General features: G+C 36.8%; 1 protein-coding gene across 1 annotated transcript in view; it reads right to left on the bottom strand.

Moving 5' to 3' along the window:
* The window catches only part of LOC149778510 (sushi domain-containing protein 2-like), a 103,679-nt gene extending 77,430 nt beyond the window's left edge, over nucleotides 1-26,249 (bottom strand). Inside the window, exon 1 of the mRNA XM_089939393.1 lies at nucleotides 25,704-26,249. Within this exon, the coding sequence (XP_089795519.1) occupies nucleotides 25,704-26,051 (348 nt within the window). The 5' untranslated portion in view covers nucleotides 26,052-26,249. The remainder of the gene's footprint in view (nucleotides 1-25,703) is intronic.
* Between the last annotated feature and the right edge of the window lie 269 nt (nucleotides 26,250-26,518).

Raw genomic sequence — 26,518 nt, forward strand, 5'->3', positions numbered from 1 at the left:
TTAAAGACCTAATAAAATTAAATGTTTCCTACCTTAAATATTCTCAGTATGTTTTTTTATGTTTTCTAATTTTATGGTGTTTGTTTTTATAATCATATCTTTATGTTTTTTTTATCTTATAGGTGTTGTCTAATGTTGTAAAGCGCTTAGAGCTTCTAAAGATTAGGCGCTATACAAAGTCCTCATTCTTCTTCTTCTTCTTCTTCTTATTATTATTATTATTATTATTATTATTATTATTATTATTATTATTATTATTTTAATATTGTTATTATATACTAAGCAAAGGCGATGTTATACGGAGCTACAATATTTATAAATTTTAATTTTTAAAGAAATAGCAAGGATATTGTTTAAAAAGCTACATTTAAAATATCGTTCTTCTTTTCATGTCATTAATATGTAATAAAATTGTATGCGACTAGTTTCCACGCTTTCATGTCATTAATATGTAATAAAATTGTATGCGACTAGTTTCCACGCTTTCGAAAAACTACGATGAAACTTTGAAGACATAATTATCATCTTTTTAAAATCCAGCCTAGCACGATTTTTAGCTAACAAGTGACACTTATATGACACTTCAAGTCTTCGTGGTGAGAAAGCTTGCAAGTAGCTTCTCGTGGGTCGGTGGTTCTTCCCGGGGTTTTACTGGGTTCTTACTCCACCATTAACACTGGCCGCCATGCATAGCCTATCGTGTGCTGAAAAATGGCGTTAAACCCCACAATAACAACAAGTCTTCGTGATAATCCTATCAACCTTCATCTCTGAAAACATTACTAATCGTCCTACATTTTACTCGGTATGCACCGTGCTGATATAGAGCCAACAACAAATTACTGCATTTTAAGAAGGCGGAGGAGTTTCCAAGCACAATCTTATGTGAATGACTTAACTACCGTGCAAATGACGTCACTGAATGACCAGTCGGGACATGGGGACTTTACTTGTTACCAACTTGTGATATCGGCTTGTAAATATATGCAGAGTACCGGCCTTTTTTAAGGTCACTGTAATCTAATAAATATTTCCATGCATATGCACTCCTATAAATGAACTTACGCGCAAAAGTTTAATATAATGTCCAATTTTTGAAACACAATGGGGTTTCAATTTTTCCAGTTATAACAATGTAATGTCTATGCTCGTATTATTTTGTGATACACGCTTTGCTGGCCAAAACCCAGGAATTGAAGTTCAAACAATTTTCTTTTTTACTGCTGAGTGTTGAAAATATCTCAGATATTCTTCAGCGATAACACGATTTTTAAAATTAACTGTTGTGCTGAACATATGGATGTCAGATCTACACGATTTTCATTCTGGATCAACTAGACATCATAACAAGATTTTATAGAAAATCTCGTATTTATATGTTCATCCGTATAGAAAATGAAGCGATGAGAAGATTATCAAGTTGGCCATAGTAACATTCATATTGGATAAGCGAGTGGTACGATTTTCATTTTTGATTATACATCCTAAGAAGTCTTCTGGAGAAAACCCCACGTCAATATGACTTTCCGCTCAGGAGAAGTCACGATTAAAATATTTTCAAGATGGCTGCATTGGCTGCCATATTGAACACTACTAGATCGTCACAAGTTTCATTTAGGTCCAACTAGAAGTAATAAAAAACTATTTAATGAACAATCTCATGCATCCATTCTGGAGGAGTGGGATAGTAATATAATTTAGATGGCCGCTGTGACGTCCATACTCGATGCGCGAGCAGCAATATTTATATTTAGGAACAACTAGACATCATAAGAAGTCTTCCGGTGAAAATCCGATTTTGATACGACAATCAATTAAGGAAGAGAAACAATAACAAGACATTCAAGATGGATGCTTTTAGCGGTCATATTGAATCTGCGAGTGGGACCATTTTTATTTAAAATCAACTAGACATCAGAAAAGGTTTTCTTGTGAAAACCCCATGTCATTCCGTCGTTTAAATTGCAGAACATTTTTTTATGATTAAGTTTTTGTTTTCAATCATGTTTCTATTGCATTAACTCCCAAGAATTGGTTGTCATGGGCTTAACGCCATTTTGTAATACACGATAGGCTATCCATGGCGGTCAGTACATTTGGTGGAGAAGGAACCCGGGAAAACTCAAAGAAGTACCGCCCACCCACGAGATTCTACTGACAAGCTTTCTCACATACCCATGTTGGCCAAGCCGAGACTCGAACACATGCAGACGAAGGTGCGATGTCAGTGATCTTTAAAGGCGAGCATTAAAACACTAGGCCACCTGGGACCTCTGACAATAGGCAAGCATTAATTTACTTGATACTGGAATCGATTCCCAACATTTTTAACTGTAAAAAATAATAATGAATTGTAATGCTGACGACAAAGAAGTGACACGATTGTCCTTTTTCAAACTGGATGGAATATCTGTTAAGAAGCTGAACAGCAGATGTAATATATATTAAGACGTGAATACCAGCCTACGAACATTGCACCAAACAATGCACGTGGATATACACCAGAAAGCTAGGGAAATATTGATATAGCGTCTGGTAAACAGTACACAGGCATGCAGCTGACGTATACGAAAGTCAAGAGGAGATTAAACCCTACGCAACTGTGCTGTTTGTCACTGCAGCTGTTTTGAAGCACATGGGAAATCTTAAATAACTAGTGACGGCGAATAAAGTGTGAGGATGCAAGGAATACATTTGAGAGCAAAAAAAAGAACAATGGAGAATACAATGCACACTGTGTATGACCTTCGACTATGTATAACGATGTTTGTACATAAAACAAGGAAAATGCTCAGGTGGTCTAGTGGTTAGAGCGTCCGCCTCTGATGCGGGAGGTCACGGGTTCAATCCCCGGCCGAGTCATACCAAAGACTTACAAAAATAGTACTAACAGGTGCCTCGCTTGGCGCTCAGCGGTTAGTGTAAGGACTGAACTGGTGTCAGGATCATGTGACTGGGTGGGACATCATGCTACATGTCTGTGGCATGATGCCCAAGTGCTAGACATCACTATAAATTGTCACACCGTAGACATCGTAGCGATATGACTGAAAATTGTTAAAGCTTCGTCAAAAAGTCCCAAATGACACACACTCACACACACACACACACACACAATACAGGGGAAAAAGCACATCGTAAAAAAAGGTCTGTACGTCATATAATAAAAATTGTCATCTTAAGACAGCTCTGGCGTTCCATATTTGTAGGAGATCACCGCTTAGAGGATGGTACAAAATATATTAGCTTTGAAGACAGCGTTCGTGGATTAAAGCCGAGGCAGCGGAAATGTTTTTTTCTTCTTCTATGGTCATTTTAAAAACAAAACCGAGAGTCAACAGTGCCAATAACAACTCTCGGATTCACAGACCTGCGCATCCACAGTTGATATATACATATAAAAAATCATGCATGCTTTGATTACTTTAATGAGAAGTATTATAAATGAAGTTCGGAATAACACGTACTAGCTTTACATAGGTCCGATAACGTTTTGAACTTCGTGGTATTGCACATTCGTAAAGGGTATCATAATTATGTGCTGGTACTGAGAAGATTTCAAAATGAATGCAAATGTTACTGAATGCATTGTACCTCTGAGGGTTACCGGGAAGAAGTGGACCGAATAGATAGGCTGCATGTGTAGCCTCAAGAATAACGCGGTTTAACCCAGCGTTCGTGGATTAGAGCCGGCATTGAGCACGCGATCTGTGCATTATCTACCAGGTTCTGAGGAAGTGCATGATGATTATACTCTGGACACCTGTTGTTCAACAGTCATATAACTCAAGTCTCTTTTAGTTAATAAATTCAGTTCATTTCCTTTTGAATACTGGAAAAAACGTTTATATCGTTTGCTTTCAATGATGCACGTGCTGGTTGGTGTAGAACGTATAAATAATCATTTTCTTCGTAGCACCATTTTTTGTTTTCTATCTAAATTAAATCAGTGAACGTATAGTTCCTTTGAGTATTTGGAATAACTAATGTATAGTTGGGGGTTTATTCGCTACGAAGGATGAGAAGTCAGATAATGGATCTCGATGTGTTAAGATTTCTCCAGTCCCTGCTTGAGTCGTCTACTTACTAGAAGTGATGCGGGACTCCGGGTGACCGAATGATTTAAGGCTCTCGCCTTTACAGATGACCGACATCTCACCTCTGTCCATGTGGGTTCGAGTCTCGGCTCTGCCAACGTGGGTATCTGAGAAAGCTTGCCAGTGGCTTCCATTGGGTCGGTGGATCTTCCTGGTGTCTTCCTTTGTTCTTCCTCAACTATAATGGAATCCTGTATAGCCAATCACGTGAAGAAAAAAGTATGTTAAACTCACAAAACCAAACCAAACTAGAAATGATGAAATAATTGTCAGTACTTTACATGACTATGTTGGTGGGGCCAAATTAGATGTACAGTTATTAAACGGAATAAAGTGTACTGGTGGTATCAATACCTTTGGTAGCGGATACGGTTATACGATCATGACTCGGTACATAATGCTAGCAACATGCAGCGAAAGCGAATCCAAGTAGTTCCCTGTTGGATTGATGTAATACATATACATAATTCATGTAGGTTTCATTGACATAAAAGACCACTCATAAAAAATATCATGCTGACCTCTATGCAAGACCATCTTTCATGGACGAGTAAATTGTCCACACGACATACCAGTCAGCTATTTTGACAACTCATCGTTCTATTATGCCCTGCTCGCGTCAGCTGGAAACTCCTTTGATTGGGTCATTATTAACTGCAAAAAATGTATCACAGTTACACAGTTAAGGTGAAACTGACTTTATTTTATTAATGAGCATCGTGTGTGCAAATAATACGTTCCACGTGATTTGTTCTATGAGTAATAAAAATAACAAGTGCTCGCCATTATAATTGCATTTACCGTCCATAACCTTTCAAAATGGCCCGTTTGTTTTTCTTAATTTTCTATTGTTTTTAAAGGCAACTAAGCCACTAGCGAGTTACAAGAGCTCACTGGATTTGTGTGATACGAAAATACCTGGTCATACAATGTAATATTTGGGGCAACCAAGTGCGATTCGATTTAATTTACTAAATATCTTTAAAATATAATCCTCTCCTTTCAAAGAAAGCAAGAAAGAAAGAAAGAAAATTTGAACAGATAATATCTTACCGAAGCATTAACTGTTTATAACTTTTATTGGAATCAATTTAGAAATATAGAATTTTAATTATTATTTACTTACGTCTTTCTACCATACACGCAAGAACTGCATTTATCCAAATTCACTCAAATACACATATCAGATGCTGAGGTTTAGACCGTGAACTTGAGTTTCATCAAAAACAGTTTTGAGTATAACGGGCATTTCCCCAATTCAATCTGAACTCCGTGCTAAGAACTTTTAGCGTCTGTTGTAACCCATCAAGAAAAATATATATACAGGTATGTCTCGCTTGAGGTAACTGACAGTGAAAAAAGCGGGCAAATGTATTTTTCGATACCTTATTTACGTTTAATTAAGTAAGGAACAGACCATGATATATATATATATATATATATATATATATATATATATATATATATATATATATATATATATATATATATATATATGTGTGTGTGTGTGTGTGTGGGTGTGTGTGGGTGTGTACATACATACATGTGTGTGTGTGTGTGTGTGTGTGTGTGTGTGTGTTGTAACAACTATGACCACCCGGACGGAAGGACGGACAGTTCCGGAGGTTTGTAATCGGGGTCAGAATATTGTAGTCAAACTTTTATAAGTGCTAATTAAGGATGGCAAACTTTCAAACTGGTGATGGATCTCTGTATTTTTGTATATTAAAAAAAATCAATCTATTGAGATTAATACCTTAGCTCTAAAATCTTTAACATCCCTCACTATCAGAAGCGATTTATTTATTTATTATTTTATTTATTTATTTGCGATTAGACATTCTCTCGTCTTTCAGTGGTCAAGTTGTAAAGAAGCCGGTCTTGGGACCAGAAAGATGAGGGTTCAAATTCAGCTCTGACCAGATAGTTTGCCTCAAATCAGAACACTTGACTGCTATTGCCTCAGTACGATTTGGCCTTTCATGTCTTGATGTCATCTCATTTTTACATTTCCTGGACTAACTTGTATGGCTATAACAAAATATTGAATACAGGTAAAGTACGACTCTTAAAAAATCTTCGCAGGCTCTTAGGTTGTGTTTTCCAAATCTTGTAAAGCATGTTAAGCATTATGTAATAACTTCACACGCTATATTTTGTTCTCTTTCTTATATGCTTAAAACTTTACAACCTGAATGTAATCAAATATTGTCATATCTTCTCTTGATGTTCCAGTAAAAAAATATTAATCAATTAATCAATACGTCATCGTGTACAAAGCGTAACGTGAGACTATACAATGCTATATTTATACAGAGTAAAAGGTAATAAACAAATTTATTGTTAGGTTTTTGGGCCCATCGTGAATTCTCTAGAATTTATTCTAAGAAGGAAGAATCGCTAGAAATGTACGACTCTAAATTACTGTGATTTGCTGTAGATCTGGTTTTCATGATACAAAGAAATAGTTTTGCCATAGATAAACGAATGTAGATTTTATTTTCTCGAACAAAGAACAAATGCAATGCCATTATCTACAGACAATCGTACACAAAATGGAGACCACGCCTATGTAAATAACCGCTCTCTTACCAGTGGCAGTAGTTGCAAGGTTAGATAGCGCCCGTATTGATGAATCAGGCCAAATTTTAAGGAAGTACTTAGTTTGAACATAACTACTAAATATAACATTGTTATTTGCCAAAACAAACAAATTCACTCTACCCACCCGTGTGTTCATCCGTTCTAACACGCCATATGACTAATGCGTGTGTGCACAGTAAAACACGTTTACATCGAACCAATCAGGAGCCCCAGTATTGCTTCTTGTTATCCATATGTTGCTGTGGGTTTAACGCCATTTGTCAGCAAAAGATAGGCAAAACATGACCGCCAGTATATCTGGCAAAGGATGAACCCGGAAAAATCTCTGCGAAGAACCAGTAACCCATGGGAAGCTAATGGCACGCTTTCTCAAAGATCCATATTGGCCGAGCCTTCGTATTATATGAAATATTTTACATTCGTATTCGAACTAGGCTTGGTTTACTGTATGCATGACACCTCAAAATGTAATAATCAGCGTGCTTTTTCAAAACTATAAAAAAGATATCACTGTCATGTTAAATATGTATGTGATTTTTACCATAACGACGTCTTAAAAAGACAGTGGATGATCAGAACTTCCCACCGAAAAACACAGCATTCACCCAATCTACTGGCACTTCTAATGCAAAAAACGGTGAATATTAACTATGTCTACAATTAAGTAAATAATGGACTGACTCTTCAAAAACTAGTGTAACGTGTACGGTACGTCTTTATGTAACGATCAAACTAAGATATAAGGTCATGAATTACAGGTTTGTTTTATTCTTACATCAATTGTTTTTAATGGCGCGTGTAATTTACGTGTATTCACCGACAACGATTCAGTTACGACAACTGCCTTCCTTTCGTGTGACGTTCTCCTAGAGCTGAAATCCCTTATTTAGCTTCGAATGTGTTTTTAATTCTCTAAACCATGCTGCACCAAAAACAAGTATATGTATATATTTTCTAACAGAACCCACTGCTTTAGAAAGAAAAGAATAACTTTAAAAAAAAACAACACATCTGATAGTTTCCATGACAAGTGTAATATCATCAAAACGAAATCCTGACACCAGTCCCAACACTAGCCTCTTAATGCTGAGCGCCTAGCGAGGTAGCTGTTTGTGCCATTTTTATAACTCTTTGGTATGACTCGACCGGGGTTCGAACCTCCCGCATCCAAGGCGGACGCTCTAACCACTAGGCCGCCGGAGCGGTCTTGTATGGATACTTCATTTACGTACAAGCTCCCTAGAGCTGAGGATGCACCCTGTGCTCTGAAATTGGAAAAACATATCTGTTGATCATCTGTCCACCTACTCCAGTGACGTCCGTAGTAACATTTGCACAAAAGCCTGCCATCGATGTTGGCATCTTTATTCGGATTCATGTGGGCGAGGAATGTTGTTAACTATCGAAAAGAGAAGTGAGGATAGCTAACAAATAAAGACTTCTTTACCCACCAAAATACCGTGATGTTTCGGAATTTACATCGAGGGTACGTTTATGTTTGTTCTGACGCCAGTTCGCCAAAAATAACTTAGTTTGGGCGGTGATAAGTGATCATACAATCAATTAAACGTTTGCCTCCTCATTAAGTAGGAATCATTTTAGAGAAAGTTATTCATTTCGAATCAGAAAACTGTACACCCTCAACAGTATACCAAAATGCTCTAAGAACCTTTTACATTCAAACGAATGAACATCAAGGCAGGAAACCGTTTAAATTATGGTCAGACAAATTCAGTAATGCCCGCGTAAATAAGATAAGAAATAAAATAAGTCTAAAAAATTCAGATATGATTCAAACAGGTTTGTGAGTACATTAAAGGCAACTGTTGAAACAGAAACGATGTTTGCTAAGTAGGAGTTAATCTTCCTGGAACCAAAATTTAACCATTTTATTCTCAGTAGAAAAATGGTTGCGCCGGCCTCATGAAAGCCGTTGCATCAAAAAAAAAAAAAAAACTGTTGTGTCTGGTCCAAAACTTGCAAAACACCGTCTTTTTATTCCGATTAATTGGATAACAGTTCTGTACAGCGAGGGCTCTGTACGTCCACTTCAACGGTCATAAACAACAAGCTATTTTACTTTTACATTAAACTTTCACTGCAACATGTAAAATGATAAGCTTTAAAAACACAGTCTATGAGACAGTATTTACCATCAAGTACGCGGCAGATAGCTTGTTTATCATCAGAAAGTGAGTCAGATAGTGTATTTACCGTCAATATGTATTAGGCAGATAGTGTATTTACCAGCAAAAAAGTACTAGGCAGATAGCGTATTTACCATCAAAATGTATGAAGCAAATAGTGTATTTACCATGAGAATGTATGAGGCAGATGGAGTGTTTACCACCTTAATATATGAGGCAATCAGAATGTATGAAGTTGATTTAGATATTGTATTTATCATTAAAATGCATGAAGCAAATATTGTATTTACCATCAAATTGTATGAAGCAGAAATAGATATTGTATTTGCCATCAAAATGTAAAATGTATGAGGAACATATCTTATTTACAATCAGAATATATACGTGTGTGTGTGTGTGTGTGATATGATGTGATTTTGATTTTTAACGTAGCTTTAACAATTTTTCAGTCATATCGCTACGATGTCTGCAATATGTCAGTTTATACTGATTTCTAGCACTGGGGCATCATGCCGCAGACATGTAGCATGATGTCCCACCCAGTCACATTATCCTGACACCAGGCCAAGCAGTCCTAACACTAACCTCTTAATGCTGAACGCCAAGCGAGGCAGCTGTTAGTACCATTTTTTTAAGTCTATATATAGTATTTACCATCAAATACCATCAAAATGTAAGAGGCTAATATTGTATTTACCATCAGAATGTAAGAGGTAGATATCGATAATGTATTTACCATCAAAATGTATGAGGTAGATATCGATAATGTATTTACCATCAAAATGTATGAGGTAGATATCGATAATGTATTTACCATCAAAATGTATGAGGTAGATATCGATAATGTATTTACCATCAAAATGTATGAGGTAGATATCGATAATGTATTTACCATCAAAATGTATGAGGTAGATAATGTATTTACCATCAAAATGTATGAGGTAGATATCGATAATGTATTTACCATCAAAATGTATGAGGTAGATATCGATAATGTATTTACCATCAAAATGTATGAGGTAGATAATGTATTTACCATCAAAATGTATGAGGTAGATATCGATAATGTATTTACCATCAAAATGTATGAGGTAGATAATGTATTTACCATCAAAATGTATGAGGTAGATATCGCTAATGTATTTACCATCAAAATGTATGAGGTAGATAATGTATTTACCATCAAAATGTATGAGGCAAACAGTGTGTTAATTATTAACATGCATTAGTTAGAAGATGCATTTACCAATAAATTGGCTCAGGTAGATATGGTATTAACCTCAACGAGGCATTTACTGAGACGTTATTTTTCACACTAACACCAAACTCGACGGCTACCATGGACACGTGAAAGTGTCAAGCGATAACTAAAAACGTGTTGATGATGTGACAGACGGACGGATGGACAACAGTAAAACTATTACTACTATCGTCGTGATAGGACACAGAAATACAGTTGGAACTCGTGCAAGCAGAAGGATTATGAAATAATTCTTCATTCCAGACAACAGTGCAGCGCAAGTTCTTTCTTGTAAGACTTTTAAACCTATTTGAATGTAATTAATATAATTAATCAAAAGTGAATTAAGAGAATTAGAGAAACATGTACTGACCACACCCGTATCAGCATCATGAACTTCGTACTTCTCATATGTAAAAATGATATACAATGAAACAATCCTGAGATGCACCGGTATTTCAACATTTTGGCCCAGAAGGAATTTGATGTTTTCTTAGAGTATCTAACCGAATAATGATTTTCTATATTACTGTTTAAATTATCAACGAACACAATGACAGTTGTTGTTGTTTTTGTTGTTGTTGTTGTATAGTTTAAAGCCATTTCTTCAGCACAATATAGACTATACATGGCGGACAGTATAAATGGTGGAGGAAGAACCCGGGAAAACCCCTGATGGAACCACCGACCCACGAGAAGCTACTGGCAAACTTCCTCACGTACTCACATTGGCCAAACCCCAGACTCGAACCCACGCAGAGAGGTAAGATGGCTATGATCCGTGACGGTGAGCGATTTAGACCACTCGGCCACTAGGGGCCCCATGACAGTAGTTACTTTGTTCAATGTAATATGTAATTATAAATAATGTCTACTTCTTCAACGGAAAAATGGCACACTTGCTGAGTGCAAACGTCAGCTGAATTGCTTGCAAGCTGATATTGCGAAACAAGGTTAATACAGTAATAAAATACACTAAGTTGAACCAAATGGACTAGCGCGAATCAAAAGCATAAAAACCTCTTTGTTGCCAGAAAAGGATAACACATTCGACTGAATAGAAAAACAAACAAAAAAAAAGAACAAATCTTGAATCAACAAAAGAAATTAGATATCCAAACATGTTGACCAAAGACGTTTGGCCGATTAATAAATAAAGAAATAAATTCCGTCAGACTCCTAAAGATTTAGAAATATACCAACAAAACTGAACATTTTTTATGCTTAAAGTATTGTTCTAAATAATAATTTTATAAAATAATCGAAACTTCCCAGATGACGCTGGGTTGGCTGCTGTGGTGTCCCTGGTCAAGGCACTTAACTCACTCTGATTCAGCACGAAATAACCTTTAATGTAATGATGTGTCATTAAACACCAACCAACTCAACCCATCCTATGGATGAAGTTCGTAATTGTGTGCGATATGTACTACGCTATTTCTTTTGTTTATGATGTTAGAAGAACGTCCTCCTGTAAAACGTACATTACACTCACACAACTTGGCAACAAATTGCCACGTACATGGGTTGTTTGTGTTGTTTTTGTTTTTTCTTTCTCTACCAATAATACAGATTTGCGTCATGACAATGAATCAAAATAATCTTAGTCTGGACTGAAAACCAAAAAGATGCAACATTCAAGTTACGATTTTCAATAATCGATTATACACCATTAAGGTTTTCTTCTAAGGGAAATTTAATTTTTACAACTTTGATTATAAAGTAATTTATATTTTGATTGTCGAAAACCAGCATCGTAAATAAAAAGAGGAGTTTATATATACATTAACACGGTGGCTATGAATTCTGTGGCACAAATCATTATTCCAGATATATCGAAATGGAATGTTTCAATGAATGATAGAAAATATCTCCAGCCGGCTGAAATCGATAGTTCATCGGTCATAATGAACTCACCATCGATCTTTTAAAAAATCTTTTTCCAAATACCACTGTACATCACACAGACCGCTCCGGTGGCCTAGTGGTTAGAGAGTCTGCTTCGGATGTGGGAGGTCGCGGGTTCGAACCCCGGCCGAGTCATAACAAAGACTTATAATAATGGTACAAACAGCTACCTCGCTAGGTGCTCACCATTAAGAAGCTGGTGTTATTACTGGTCGGCCTAGTGTCAGGGTAATACGACTATGTGGGACATGATGCTACATGTCTGCGGCATGATGCTAGACATCATTATTAACTGCCACACTGCAGATCTCGTAGCGATATGACTGACTGGTAAAGCTACATTAAAAATCCAAATCACACACACACACACACACACACACACACACACACACACACAACTATACATCACATAAATTGAGATGATACTTTACATCTAGGCGTGGTCCTGCATTCCACTATAGCTCACCATTTGATTGATCGCGGTGTATATCTCTAGTAAAGCTAGATAGCGAAAAGCAACCAAAAATAGCTCTTGACATAATGTTGACTGAATTGCTGAAGATGAACGATATGCACCTCGCTTCCTCACATAAACACGGTAATGTCTTATCAAATAATGTCAGTGTGTGGCACAAGCTCTCAAGCCCAACGCTCAACCAGCAATGCCACGTAAGGTATGATTTGTTGGATAACGTTTCCTAGCATATAAAATAAGATTATTGTCAATGACTTCCTAGCGAACGAATGCCTAATTTAGGTTCTAAATATACCTCGTACAAAAAGCAGCTCTTCTTTTAAGTAAAATTATGTTTACACAAACATAACTGAAGGATTCGTAAATTCTGCAGTTGAAAACAAATCAGGTTTCAATAAATTCTTAACTAATTTTGGGGAAAACTATCCGGTAACCATTTCAATATATGTGAAGGTCAGATCTTTATTAACCTAATTAAATTTCATATTGCTTAAAGAAGGGGCTGGGATATACATCTAGAATTAATAGAGCTGTGCCAATTTCTTTCTTTAAGCAATCATTTGAACGGGAATATGCCTGATCAATAAAGTACTTTAAAGTCACTCCATGCCTTGCATCTGTAAAGGAAACAAAAGCAACAAAATGATCGGTTACAAGGCCCTGTCTTTCTCCAAAAGCTCAGTTAAACTTTAAGACAAATCAAGACCTGATTTGCAGTTAACATGCACACAATGTAGCATCGTCTTCATCCTTCCGAAATATGAATAGAATAAAAGCATTCTCGATACTAAATTTCATGCAGGAAACAATGGCTAACATATTCCACTAGAAAAGACTTCATGGCATGACACGGCCTAAATGAATAAATGTTAGTTCAAAATGTAAGAACAACGTTATTAAACAAACAGTGGTCACAAGGAAAGAACAAACTGAAGAAGAAGAAAAACATGATAATCGGATTTGACCAAGGTCTACTTGATATAAACCTTAAAAATTAGTTGGTTCCAGTTCATTAAGTCTTTCAAACATATCGAGTTAAAAACAATAATGCGGGAGGTCGCGGGTTCGAACCCCGACCGAGTCATAAAGACTTTTAAACAGCTGCCTCGCTAGGCGATCAGCTTTAAGAGATTACTGTTACGACTGGTCGGTCTGCTGTCAAGATAATGTGACTGGGCGGGACATCATGCTACATGTCTGCGGCATGATGTTTCAGTCCTAGACATCATGATAAACTGCCATACTGCAGACATGACAGAAACAAAATTTAAAGCTAGGTTAAAAATCCAAATCACACTCACACATACGATTAAGTGGAAAATAAATTCTTTAGTTAAATTCTGACAGAAAATGGTAACAATTCGACCAGAGTGACCTCCTCTTAGTCTAATGTCTCATACAAAACGAAATTATTGAGGAACGGACAGATGCAATTAACGGACATAAGTACCACTACATGTATATGCAACATTCATAGAATATGGCTGGCATGTAATTATGTTCATGTAAATAGGCCCAAATCTACACGCATAAAACGTTTACTGCAGAATTCCAGTTTATTTTGTCGTGCAAGTCTAAATCTTCGAACACCAAGTTCGGTTGATAAAAAAAGAAATAACCATTTCAAGAATAGTGCACGATTACATGGTAAGTCAGAATCCCTGACACTTCTCTCATATTTGTGAAGGCGATTAGAATTAATGTGGTAGGAATTTCATCTTGCCCTCGTCCTCAGTATATTACTTGAAAACTATCTGGGCGTTACCGTTGGAAGCAAAACACGTTTCGTTCGCTTTACGGAGAGTTGAACTGCCGAAATAGCTCTGCAAGAAATATTTGACATAAGAAAACACGTTCTGTAGCACAACAAAATATCTAAAGTTAGCAAGAAGCTTCGTGCGTATGCTTGTCTAGAAGTGATAATCATGCAAGCTGGTATCAGTGCCGCCATAAAATGTACTAAGATAGCGTTGGGTAAGCACGAAAATATCGAATTATTTACAACTTCTGGCGTCTTATTTAAACAAAATCCAGCGAAGCGGGGTTTTTTTTCTCTCTTTTGATGATAAACTGTAAGGTCTGTAAAACTAGAAGAGCCTGGATTGCATGTATCCCATGCAAAATAAATATCAGGAAAAGTATGGCACTTCCACTAAAACAGTTCCTGTAAAACGACCTGTCAACGTGATATATTACAAGCCTGGTAGAGAAGGAAGATTACATAATAGAAAACCACTATAAGTTGATCCTGCCATCATTCATGCCTTTACCAGTTAAACCATCTACGTTGAAACAAAAACTTTATAAGAAACCAGAAAACTTGCAGCATTTATATGTGATCTAGATTCGGCACTTACAAATATTATACATTCATGAAAACGTACCTTCCAAAATTACTTTTCAAAATTATTTTGGTACAAAGTCACTCTGCAAGTTCCACAGAGAAGTTATTTTCCCAAATCCATATGACGAACTCCAGACTTAAAATAAATATTTAATGACAGCTTGAAAGTTCAATTTGGAAGTTAAAGCAAGTAATAAAGTAAACAAATCCAAAACAAACTTAAAATCTGAAGAAAAAAAAGCTTTTATCCCTTCCCGAAAAAAAGAGAGATATTGGCAGGCATTTCAAGAGTTCTATTCTTTCTTTGTTTGAAAGTCTGTTTCAATGAAACTGTACGTTATGCAAAATTGAATTAGGTTCAAGTCCTCAAAACCTAAAGAAAAGATACTGTCTCTGAACAAAATGTTTCACTACGTTTACGCCTAACTTTATTAGCATAAAGGAAACTTGTCATTGCTCAAAAGCACTGCGACAACTATTCGTATACCTTTCTTGCAATTAACTGTTAAGTCATTTTCGGCGATGTGCAGTTAATTAGAGCTAGCAGCGACGTTCATCGCAAAGGGTCCAGCTCACTGCCATTAGCATGGTAGAACCTTAAACATAAGAACTTTTTCTGGAAAATCAAAGTTTGGAAAAAATGGGCATTTAGGGGGATATATCTCTTCTAAACGATGACGTGGGATGGAAGAAATCCATCTCATGCAAGATCTGGTCGATTTTAAAGTGCATGATAACTAAAAATGATATGCATTGTTCCTCAGTAAAACAAGTGTACGTTATTCCTAGGCCATAACGCTAGTATATAATGGTGTGAAACAATAGAAATCAAACTAAAGATCTGAAGCGACATGCACAAATTTAGTTGAAATATAACATAGTTTGAAGAAATTATCATGCAACAAGGGTTTCTTGAAGGGACTATTGTTCTATTGACCGCAATCAAGAGATAGTTTCATGTTTTTAACTCTTGTGTGCTGAAACCATTTCTGATATTCTTTGTCAAAAAGATTTTAAAATCAGATGTTGTGTATGTCAGATTGGCACCATTACCATTCAGGACCAAAAAGATATCATTTAGGACCATCAAACATCATAAAAAGTCTTCTGGTGGAAACCCATGCTAATATGACTCTCTCTTTGAAGAAATAACAATCATAAACTTTTTTCCGGATGGCTGCCATACTGGATATCAGATTGGCACTATTTTCATTTAGGACCAACTTGACATTATAAAAAGCGTTTTGGTGCAACTAGCACACGTAGCTATAATGAAATCTATAGAAAGATTCAGAAGATGGCCATTGTGGCGGTCAATTTTCATTTGCAACCAACTAAACATCATAATACGTCTTTCAGTGAAAATCTCGTGCTGCTACATTTAGTAGTAGTGATCACAAGATTTTCCAGATGGACACTGGTGGCAATGACGGATGTCTGCGCAGCACAGTATTCATTTAGGATCGACTATATATCATAAGAAGTTACTTAATTAAAACACAACAACATGCCGATACAACCTTCCATTCAGGAAGAGTAGCATTAATAAGATGTTCAAGATGGCTAGTGTGGCGGCCATATTGGAAGTCGCAGTTGCACCATTTTCATTAAGAACCAGCCATACATCATTAAAAAAGTCTTCTAGAGAAATTATATGAACAATATGACTTCCGTTCAGTTAGAAAAGCGATAACAATATGTTTATATGACTGCTGTGGTGGCGCTATACAGTTTCGCATTTTGCATAGGGTTAGGATTTTAAAGAAAAAGAATATCCCTGGCTTTCCTCACTGGTTATACTGGCTATTTAAAAAAGACCTTGTATATCTTAGGTATAATGCAAAGAACCTTTAATTCCCTTTATTTTGGTGTATGATTGATGGGTGTACTATGGGTTATAGAGTATACAGCTTGGCCTTACTTCAAATGTGCACCTTTCAAAAAAGTCCTAGCTCTACTTGGTCATTTTCACTTCCTGAACTTCAGAGGTAAATTGTGTAAAAAAGAGCCGATAACTTTTTTTTACATTTTATATATTTGGTAATTCATTCATTGCACTTTCTGAAGCTGGTATTGTCTAGTCTGGCAAAATTCATTTTCCCTCTTTTAATAGCTGCTATGTATAGTGTACTTTAGACTAATTCAGACTGATTTTTTAACACAAGGGAGCAGTCATTTTAGTTAGCAGTGTGCTTAAATCATGTAAAATTTCCAAAAGTACAATATCCAAAAGAAATATCATCTACATTACATTAATGTAGCATAGAGGTATGCAAACATTCTCTCCACTGTGCATGTTTTAAGTGCGAACTACTTCACCTTACATACGTCACTCTCTCAAAAGTACATATTATCTGGTGAGCACCACCTGTAGCAGCCATACTAGATGTCATAGTGTTCTCGTTTTCTTTTACGACCAACTATACTTCATATTGGTCCATTCCTGTTTTGAAAGGTACTAAACCCTTTAAATGAATCTGTAAGTCTAATAGACAATGTTATTACCGAATTATATCAGAATATGTTCAATGATTCTTGAGCTATGCTGGTTATATATAATCAATAACCTCTATGAAGATTTAAGAGTTAATTATCAAGGGACATAACTCTGTTAAAAATGTAGTTGATGAGACAAAACTCGTAAAAGTCACATCCAGTTCTTAAGATAATGTACACCAGATTGCATCAGAATATGTTGAATGGTTTCTGAGCTATCCAGGTCGCAAGAAACTGCTGTCGTGGAGATTTAATTCAAGAGGACAAAAGAGCAATAACGCAGTCAAACATGGACTTGATAGACGAGACCAATGAAAGACACACACCTCTACATGTTATAGGAAACTCGCCTACTAAATGGCATCCAAATATATGTAAGGGTTGCACAATTGCTGATTACAAGCAACATCCCCGATGGAGTTATGCAGCTAATCGTCAAGGGACATAACTCTATTAAAACGGTGTGTGTGTGAGAGAGAGAGAGAGAGAGAGAGAGAGAGAGAGAGAGAGAGTGTCATTTGGATTTTTAACCTAGCTTTGACAATTTTTCAGTCATATCGCTACGATGTCTGACGTTTGACAGTTTATAGTGATGTTTAGCACTGGGACATCATGCCGTGACATGTAGCATGATGTCCCACCCAGTCACATTATCCTGACACCAGCCCGACCAGACCTAGCACTAACTTCTTAATGCTGAGCGCCAAGTGAGGCAGCTGCTAGTACCATTTTCATCAGTCTTTGGTATGACTCTGCCGGGTTCAAACCCGTGACGTCCCGCATCCGAAGCGCACGCTCAAACCACTAGGCCACCGGAGCGGTCCTATTCAAAATGGAGCTAACAAGGCAAAACCCATACGAGAAATATATAATACTATAAACAATGCAAATTCGAAATTGCATCAGACTATATTTAATGATTCCTCAGCAATGTAGGTAACGACCATATTGTGGTACTGTAATACTGACGTGAAAATGACTGTAACTCATTTCAATTACACCTGAAAACAACAGTCTTTCTAGACACATGCACATTTAACAGGCAATTCGCCCATCAAATTAAATCCATGTGTGTGCATGGTTACAAAACTGTGATGCACAACAAGACGTGTGAACGGACGGACAGATATATAGACGGAAAATATGACACAATGGTACTTCCAGCGTGTGGCCCAAAATATGCTGATGTCCTGAGTGATGCATCAAAGGTGTACAACACCCTTGTCTAAGCACAGCTTTGTACGCAAACATTTCATAAATGACTGAGCATGTTCCATCTAAAGACATTGTGAGCGATCTAAAGAAACGTTTACTAATATTTTCAACCAATTCGAAATGATGCCATTGAAAACCCGATTAAGAGTGGTCTAAAGTGCTCGCCTTTACCAACCACTGCCCTCTCACCGCTGTCCGCGTGGGTTCGAGTCACGGGCTCAGCCAATGTGGGTATGTGAGAAAGCTTGCCAGTAGCTCCCCGTGGGTCGGTGGTTCTTACCGGTTTATGTCAGGTTCTTTCTCCACCAGTTGTACTGGACGCCATGATATGATTAGGCTATCGTTTGCTGAAAATGGCGTTAAACTTACAACAACTACATTTGGTAAGCTTAAAATATTTCATGTCAAAGTCAATATATTATCTACTACCACCTTATATATTAAGTCGTATAGTAATCCTTTCATTTCCGAGCTGTTTTGAAAATATTCCTTTTGCACCCTCAGCAAATGGGGTGCCAGACATCTTAACCGTAAGACTTTTCACTTTCAACGCAATATTAATGGTTAAAACCAAATCTATTTTTAAATCCTTTGGTTTTGAAAAAAAAAAAAAAGAAACATCGTAAAACTTGCATAAAATACTCGAGAAAGAACCCAGATGAATTCAATTTACCCCAAAAGGTTGTACATTACGGAACATCACAATTTTTTCTTCATAGTTAAATGTTATGTTTTAAACATACAATAAGTTGGATCAAATTTAATTTGGTTCCATATTACTGAAACTGCAAATTGCCGAACCTAACTAATCTTCACGCATTCCTGAACTCGGCAAAAGCTTGTGTTTCGACTGAATCAACGCTTTCAAAACAAACAGCAAACGATTACAGGTGTTACATGCATTGCGTTATCTAATGATTACCCAGTACATCGATAAAAGAAGGGCGTTTCCCAACTTGAACTGTTCAAGAGTTCGAGGCACAGTCTCTCTCTCTCTCTCTCTCTCTCTCTCTCTCTCACATGGTGCGTTACTTTATTCTTCTCTTCATGATCACACGGGGGGGGGGGAAACCTGCATAGTGCAGAACATCAGCATTGCAGTCAGTCATTGATAAATGTATACACAATTCAAAATCTCTATTTCTCATAAAAAAGAAAACGACGCAAGAATTAGAGGAAAACAAAAGCACCTTTTACTCGACTGTTTACGTTTGAACCAAGTTACCAAAAATAACGAATTATGTCATATATCACCATAGTCCACATTGTTAAGTTTTAATACAGTCTATCCTCACATACTGTTTTCGTCAACAAAACCAATTATTCCATGATGAATCATCGGTTCTTTAGTCCATAATATTGCTATAGAATTATTCACCTTTAGTAGTGTTCATTATTGTCCAAGTAACGCCGAATAGTAAATGTATAGTCTGGCATCTATGAAGGGTGTATTTCCGGATTATTGATATTTCCAGTTTTATTTAAACAATTTATAGCTTTCGGTTTATTGTAAATAACGTTTCTTTCATAGAGAACAAAAAACACCATCACGTTATAAACTATTTGAGTGCCAATCCCTACTTACTCAAATTACGTGAGCGCTGCCTTCGTTCAACACTTGTGCCGCGGAGCGCGTGATTTATAAGGTTTTCCAACGAGGAAGAACAATTTATACAACATGTAACGGGGAAGCAAGAGGCCAGTTACTCCATTTAACTTACACTCGATCGTTTGATACGAGGGATGAAGACTGTTTGAGTAGTAGAAAATTAGTCAGAGAAAAGCACATGAATTTCAATACCAAACTGTACATGCCATATTAGACTAGTATCAAACTGTACATAAACTATTATAATAGTATCAAAATTTAATTGAAAATGATATGTAGCAAAAATGCTAAGCATTTTAAAAATGATAGGTAAGTATGTGCCATTTAAACGATTGCCTAAAATGTTGGGACCCGAATATGCTCAACTAATTGGCAAAAGTTTTATGTCGTTAATACATGTACGCAAAAAATAAATATAATAAACTGAATGGCGAAAACATGCTACCAAGATTAGCTAAAATGGTATGTAGCTATTCTGCTAAATAGAGATCGAAAATAAAATTATGACGCTAATACCCCACCCCATAGAAAAAAGTCATTAAAATTATAAATCGTTAATAGGCTAATAAGAGATTACTAAACATGTTGAGACGTTGATTGGCTAAAAATGAATGACGCTAATACGCTAAAAAAAATAAATCATTAAAGTTTTATATCGCTAATATGCTAAAATAAATTGGCTAAAACGTTATATCGTTACCATGCTAACAAGCGATTCCTTAAAAATGGATTACGTTAATATGCTTGAAACTATTAGCTAAAATTTCTGATAACCATATGACCTATATGCTAATAAGAAAAAAAGATTGCCCAAAAATGTCATGCCGCTAATGTAGTTTATTAACAGTAGTGTGAGGAAAGATTAAAAGATAAAAATGCCAACCCGGTTTGCCTGTATCAAGAGTACACACAGGCCATTCTCTCATAATTCCCCCTCAGTCAACCTATTTTTATCTAGCAATAGCTGAAATCACGCGTTATCATACGCCCTATCCTGGGGGTAGTTTGAGCTACCATATGTGTAATTATTAAAGCGCCTACGATTCTTTCCAATCGTCGGTAGACATAGACAGCTCTAAGTAACTCTTATCTATTCGGCATACCAGGATCAACCAAGAATTTCATAATGTGACTGTCGTGTTTCTGTGCAGTCAGCATGCACCAGTGTGCAAAATATATTACACAGAAGTGCAGCAAACAAACCGTGACACTTCCTGTTGCGGTAGGGTTTACTGCGATATAGTGAGAAAGTGCAGAAATTAGATAAGCTGCTTGTTCTTGCTGCAGCGACATCAAAGCCATTAACTGTGTATGCTTACACACACACACACACACATATGTATATAACACACACACACACACATACATATATATATATATATATATATATATATATATATATATATATATATATATATATATATACACGTGCGCACACTCACATATCCTTCATCATAGTTTCACACAAGAACCTCTGCCAATTCAACCTACTCTGACATTTTCCACCCCGTTTTAGATAGCACAAATATTCAAATATTTAAAACGGGGGTGGGAAAGATAGTGGAAACAAAAACTGATTCAACACACACACACATATATATATATATATATATATATATATATATATATATATATATATATATATATATATATACACGCGCGCGCACGACGCAGAATGGGGACCCGGCGGGTGCAGTGGCCATCTCACTTTTTTCCCGCATGGGTTCGACTTCCGGGATCAGCCAATGTAGGTATGTGAGAAAGTTAGTCAATCGGTGTTTCTTCCCGTGGTTTTCCCTGGTTCTTCCTCCCCCAGTTATATTGGCCGCCATGTATAACCTATCCTGTGCTGATAAAAGGTGCTACGCCCACAATAACAACAACATATACACAGAAAGACATACAAATAGGCTGGTAATGAGAGTTCCTCGGATAGCTTTATGTTTTGATACAGTATGTAAATTGTTAACTTTAAACGACATGATGCTTCCTCTACTACAATTGCTTGACAGATCGATTTGCCACAGCGACGAAGGAAACCTTGATTTCAAGACAGGTGTGTGTGTGTGTGTGTGTGTGTGTGTGTGTGTGTGTGACTTGTCAGTTGTAATCAAAAGTCTATGAAATATTAGTATTCAAATGATCACTGTATAAAGTCTATTATGATATACAAATGCCAAGGTTTGTGAAATACAGGAAAAGTTGCAACACCAACACAGTGTAATTGTAACGTCACGAAAGTGTGTATGTTAAGTGTGGCGTATTGCATGATAAGAGAGAGACAGAGAGAGAGAGAGAGGGTATACCAAAGAGCGGCATGGTATGGAATACTATTTACGTCACCTCGGCACAGCGGTGGCCATACAGTATCAACAACAGGTCATATGCCAAAAATATAAAAACGAACTGCACATAAGTCCGGAAGATAAAGCCTTCCACATAAGCACATAACTAAGCATAACACTAAAAAAGGTAACGATGAAACAAAAAAATTGTAAAGTTTATGCGGTAACAACCGATAAAGGTAACACATTTTAAATTCTTAAAACGCGATTACATTTTTTTGTATAAACCACACTCGCTCAAAGACGGATTAAGGAAGAGGCTGGAAGGTGGAGGAAGTTAAAAGTAGGATTAAAGATCTTCTGGAAATGTGAGAGAATTCCCCAAAATGTAATGATATATCAATACAATTGCAAGTGGGTACTGAGTACCACATCACCGATAGATAACGGATGACTTGGGACTGAGTACCACTCATCACCGTTAGATAACGGGTGACTTGAGACTGGGTAAAACAACACCTCTAGATAACGGGTGACTTGGACCGAGTACCACATCGCCACTAATGGGTTGATTCTTGCGCCAATGACCATTTTTGATGTCTTTGGTGCATAAAAGTTCCTTTCATGGCGATCATACAGCACATAAAAAATACCCAATTAAAATAAAGATGAAAAATTATACCGCTAATTTTAGACTTTTAAATAGAGTGCGTCCATTGCCAAAGAAGCAAATGATGTTAAAATTTCATTGGCTGACAGAAATGTCGTTCTGACCTTGATTACAATTGGCACCAATCAAGCACATGTGACCCATGATAAAATTTCATTGGCTGACAGAAATGTCTTTCGGACCTTGATTACAATTGGCACCAATCAAGCACATGTGACCCATGGTAAAATTTCATAGGCTGACAGAACTGTCTTTCTGACCTTGATTACAATCGGCACAAATCATGCACATGTGACCCATGATAAAATTTCATTGGCTGACAGAACTGTCTTTCTGACCTTGATTACAATCGGCACCAATCAAGCACATGTGACCCATGATTTACTGATAAATAGGCGAAAACATGGCACTTATTTCCAAAGCTGCATACAATAGGAAAACATGTTATTTTCCGGTAAACTAATCTCCCATATTTACGTCTTTAAAACATGTGAACATAACGATTTCCAAAATAAATTTTTTTATGGAGGGAAATGGTTACTCGAAGATAATGAACAGAAATCCCAGTATTGAAGGCTCTCGAGGCTGATAGTGATTACATGGCGCTCGGATCATGGATTTGGCACGATTAGATTCCTTAATTTTTCATTGTCAGCTAAAATAGCCATGACATGAGCAGACGACATTTTTTTAGCGGACAAGAACACTACAGACAACTGTGTTGTAGTCAGACTATAACGACAGACTGGTTTTAATCATGGAAACGTGAATATTTATTGCAGAAATTGATTAAGTCCATAACGTGAGTGCATTTGACATACGATTGAATTTCTTGAGTAAATAGGAAAACGGAATGTGCATTTGCAAACCCAATTTCAAATTACACCAATTTGTGACCTAGATGGGGCCAATGGGCGACACTTTTCATTTTTGGAATCGCCGTTGCGCTAGATAACGGGTGACTTGGGACCGAGTAACACAGCACCGCTAAATAACGGGTGACTTGGGACTGAGTAACACATCACTCCTAAATAATGGATGACTTGGCAGAATGATTACATATCTACCTATCACCAATTAAACGACACTTTTCCGTCAGCTGATAGCAAAGTGCAAAGAGCAACAATAATGGTGTGTGTCTGTTTATGTCTGCGTGTGTAGGAGAGAGACAGACAGAGCTCTACCATATAAATGGCATATGGGGACAAGTGGTTATCATGTAGCTAACGACTTAGGACTAGAATGTAAATGGTGCTGGAAGACAGATACACAAAAATACGTAGTGAGGGGAAAAATTCAAAGGGAATTTAAGCTTAAATTCGCACTTTAAAAGAAACAGCTATCAATCTAGAAACTGATTTATGGCACGAGGTGATGCCGTGCAACCATCAGCTAACTTAATGTACATGTTCTCTCTCTCTCTCTCTCTCTCTCTCTCTCTCTCTCTCTCGGATTGGCAGGTTAGGTTATCTTCCTTACCTCACCCCCCACCACAATTGGAGAATACCGCTAATACTATGTCTTGGAAACCTCAACATCGTTTTATTCTGTACTGCATCCGCTATTTCCCTCTCTCTCTCTCTCTCTCTCTCTCTTTTCCTATGTTACATTTTATCTTATGAATAATAATTTGAAAGAAATTATTGCTAGTTTTCTAAAAATCTGTTGTAATATGACACTGTTACAGTTGCTTCTAGTTAGGGAAGATCGGTAGCCACCTAGCTGGTACTAAACAAAACCATAAACGAGTTGATGAAACTTATCACAGACATATATGGATGCACGCATGTACGCCTACAGTAAGTAGTACATCGATCTTTCTGCGCCTATACAGCGAAGTTATACCAATTATTTAGCTATGTATGCATACATATGTATGTATGTATGTATGTATGTATGTATGTATGTATGTAGCGTCAAATCATACAATGTGGTATGTAATAATACATCTACATATGCATGTATATATGTATGTACGTAGGTACGTGTATGTATGTATGTATGTATGTATGTATGTATGTATGTATGTATGTAACGTCAAGTCCTACAATGTGGTATGTAATAATACGTCTACATATGCATGTATATATGTACGTACGTGTATGTATGTATGTATGTATGTATGTGTGTGTATGTATGTATGTATTTACGTACGTACGTGTATGTATGTATGTATGTATGTATGTATGTAACGTCAAATCATACAATGTGGTAATAATACATCTACATATGCATGTATATATGTATGTACGTAGGTACGTGTATGTATGTATGTATGTATGTAACGTCAAGTCCTACAATGTGGTATGTAATAATACGTCTACATATGCAAGTATATATGTACGTACGTGTATGTATGTATGTATGTATGTGTGTATATATGTATGTATGTATGTATGTATGTATGTATGTATGTATGTATGTATGTATGTATGTATGTGTGTGTGTGTGTGTGTGTATGTATGTATGTATGTATGTATGTATGTATGTATGTATGTGTGTGTATGTATGTATGTATGTATGTATAAACTGCATGTGTACGCTGCATGTATACATGTGGATGGAAAGACGAATGAACTTACAGCATTTATCTTGCGTATAGTGCATACTTACAAAGATCTGTTTAAAGCTCCTATTGAAGAAAGGGAAGGCAACACTTAGTTCTACTTGCCCCGAACCTCCATCGTCTTTCCGATCAGTCTGATTATCGGTGGTACCGTTGGCAAAAGGATAAAACAACTCCGTAATGTTGAGGGTCGATGCTGTGGGAAGACAGATTGACAGAAGAACACATACAAATATCACAAGAAAGTGAGGACGTATCCCGCTGTGCCTGACGTGCTTGGCGGTTACATTTGAACACATTATATTTCCAACAGACAAATGAATGAACGGCTCTGGAACTCTCACATCCCTGCATAAAATCCACACACATGTCGCCGGCCAAAACTCTTCAAACATACAATAAAATACCACAATATTCGTTATCTATTAATCCTAGTCCGTCCCGACCCCCGGGGCCACATGTTGTCGGGGGTGGTTCAGTCAGCCTGTCCGTGTAAATGTACGGTGTAGGTCGTTCCACGTCATTGTCATAATCACACACTCAGTGTTACATCCTTGACGTGAGGCACTCACTAATGGGATATGAATTACACACTACGAATGTTCAACTATACCGAAACGAAGTGGGTCAGCCGTTCTTTCCACGACTGTATAGAAACTGTTTAGTGGTGAAATGTGTGTAACTATATGGCTGTTTTGTTGAAAGGTGGTATAGAACTGCGGTATTGGAATATAACAACGCTACTGTATGCTTTTCGAAGTTGAAAGTTTAAAAACATTGTGTACATTGCATGTGAGTTGGGGGAGGAATTGAAATATCATTGCTATTTTGGTGGTGTTTCATGCAAATATGAAAGATTTTA

This window comes from Sinohyriopsis cumingii, chromosome 17 (genome assembly GCF_028554795.1).
Source record: "Sinohyriopsis cumingii isolate HCF-2022 chromosome 17, ASM2855479v2, whole genome shotgun sequence".
In the NCBI taxonomy this organism is placed as follows: domain Eukaryota; kingdom Metazoa; phylum Mollusca; class Bivalvia; order Unionida; family Unionidae; genus Sinohyriopsis; species Sinohyriopsis cumingii.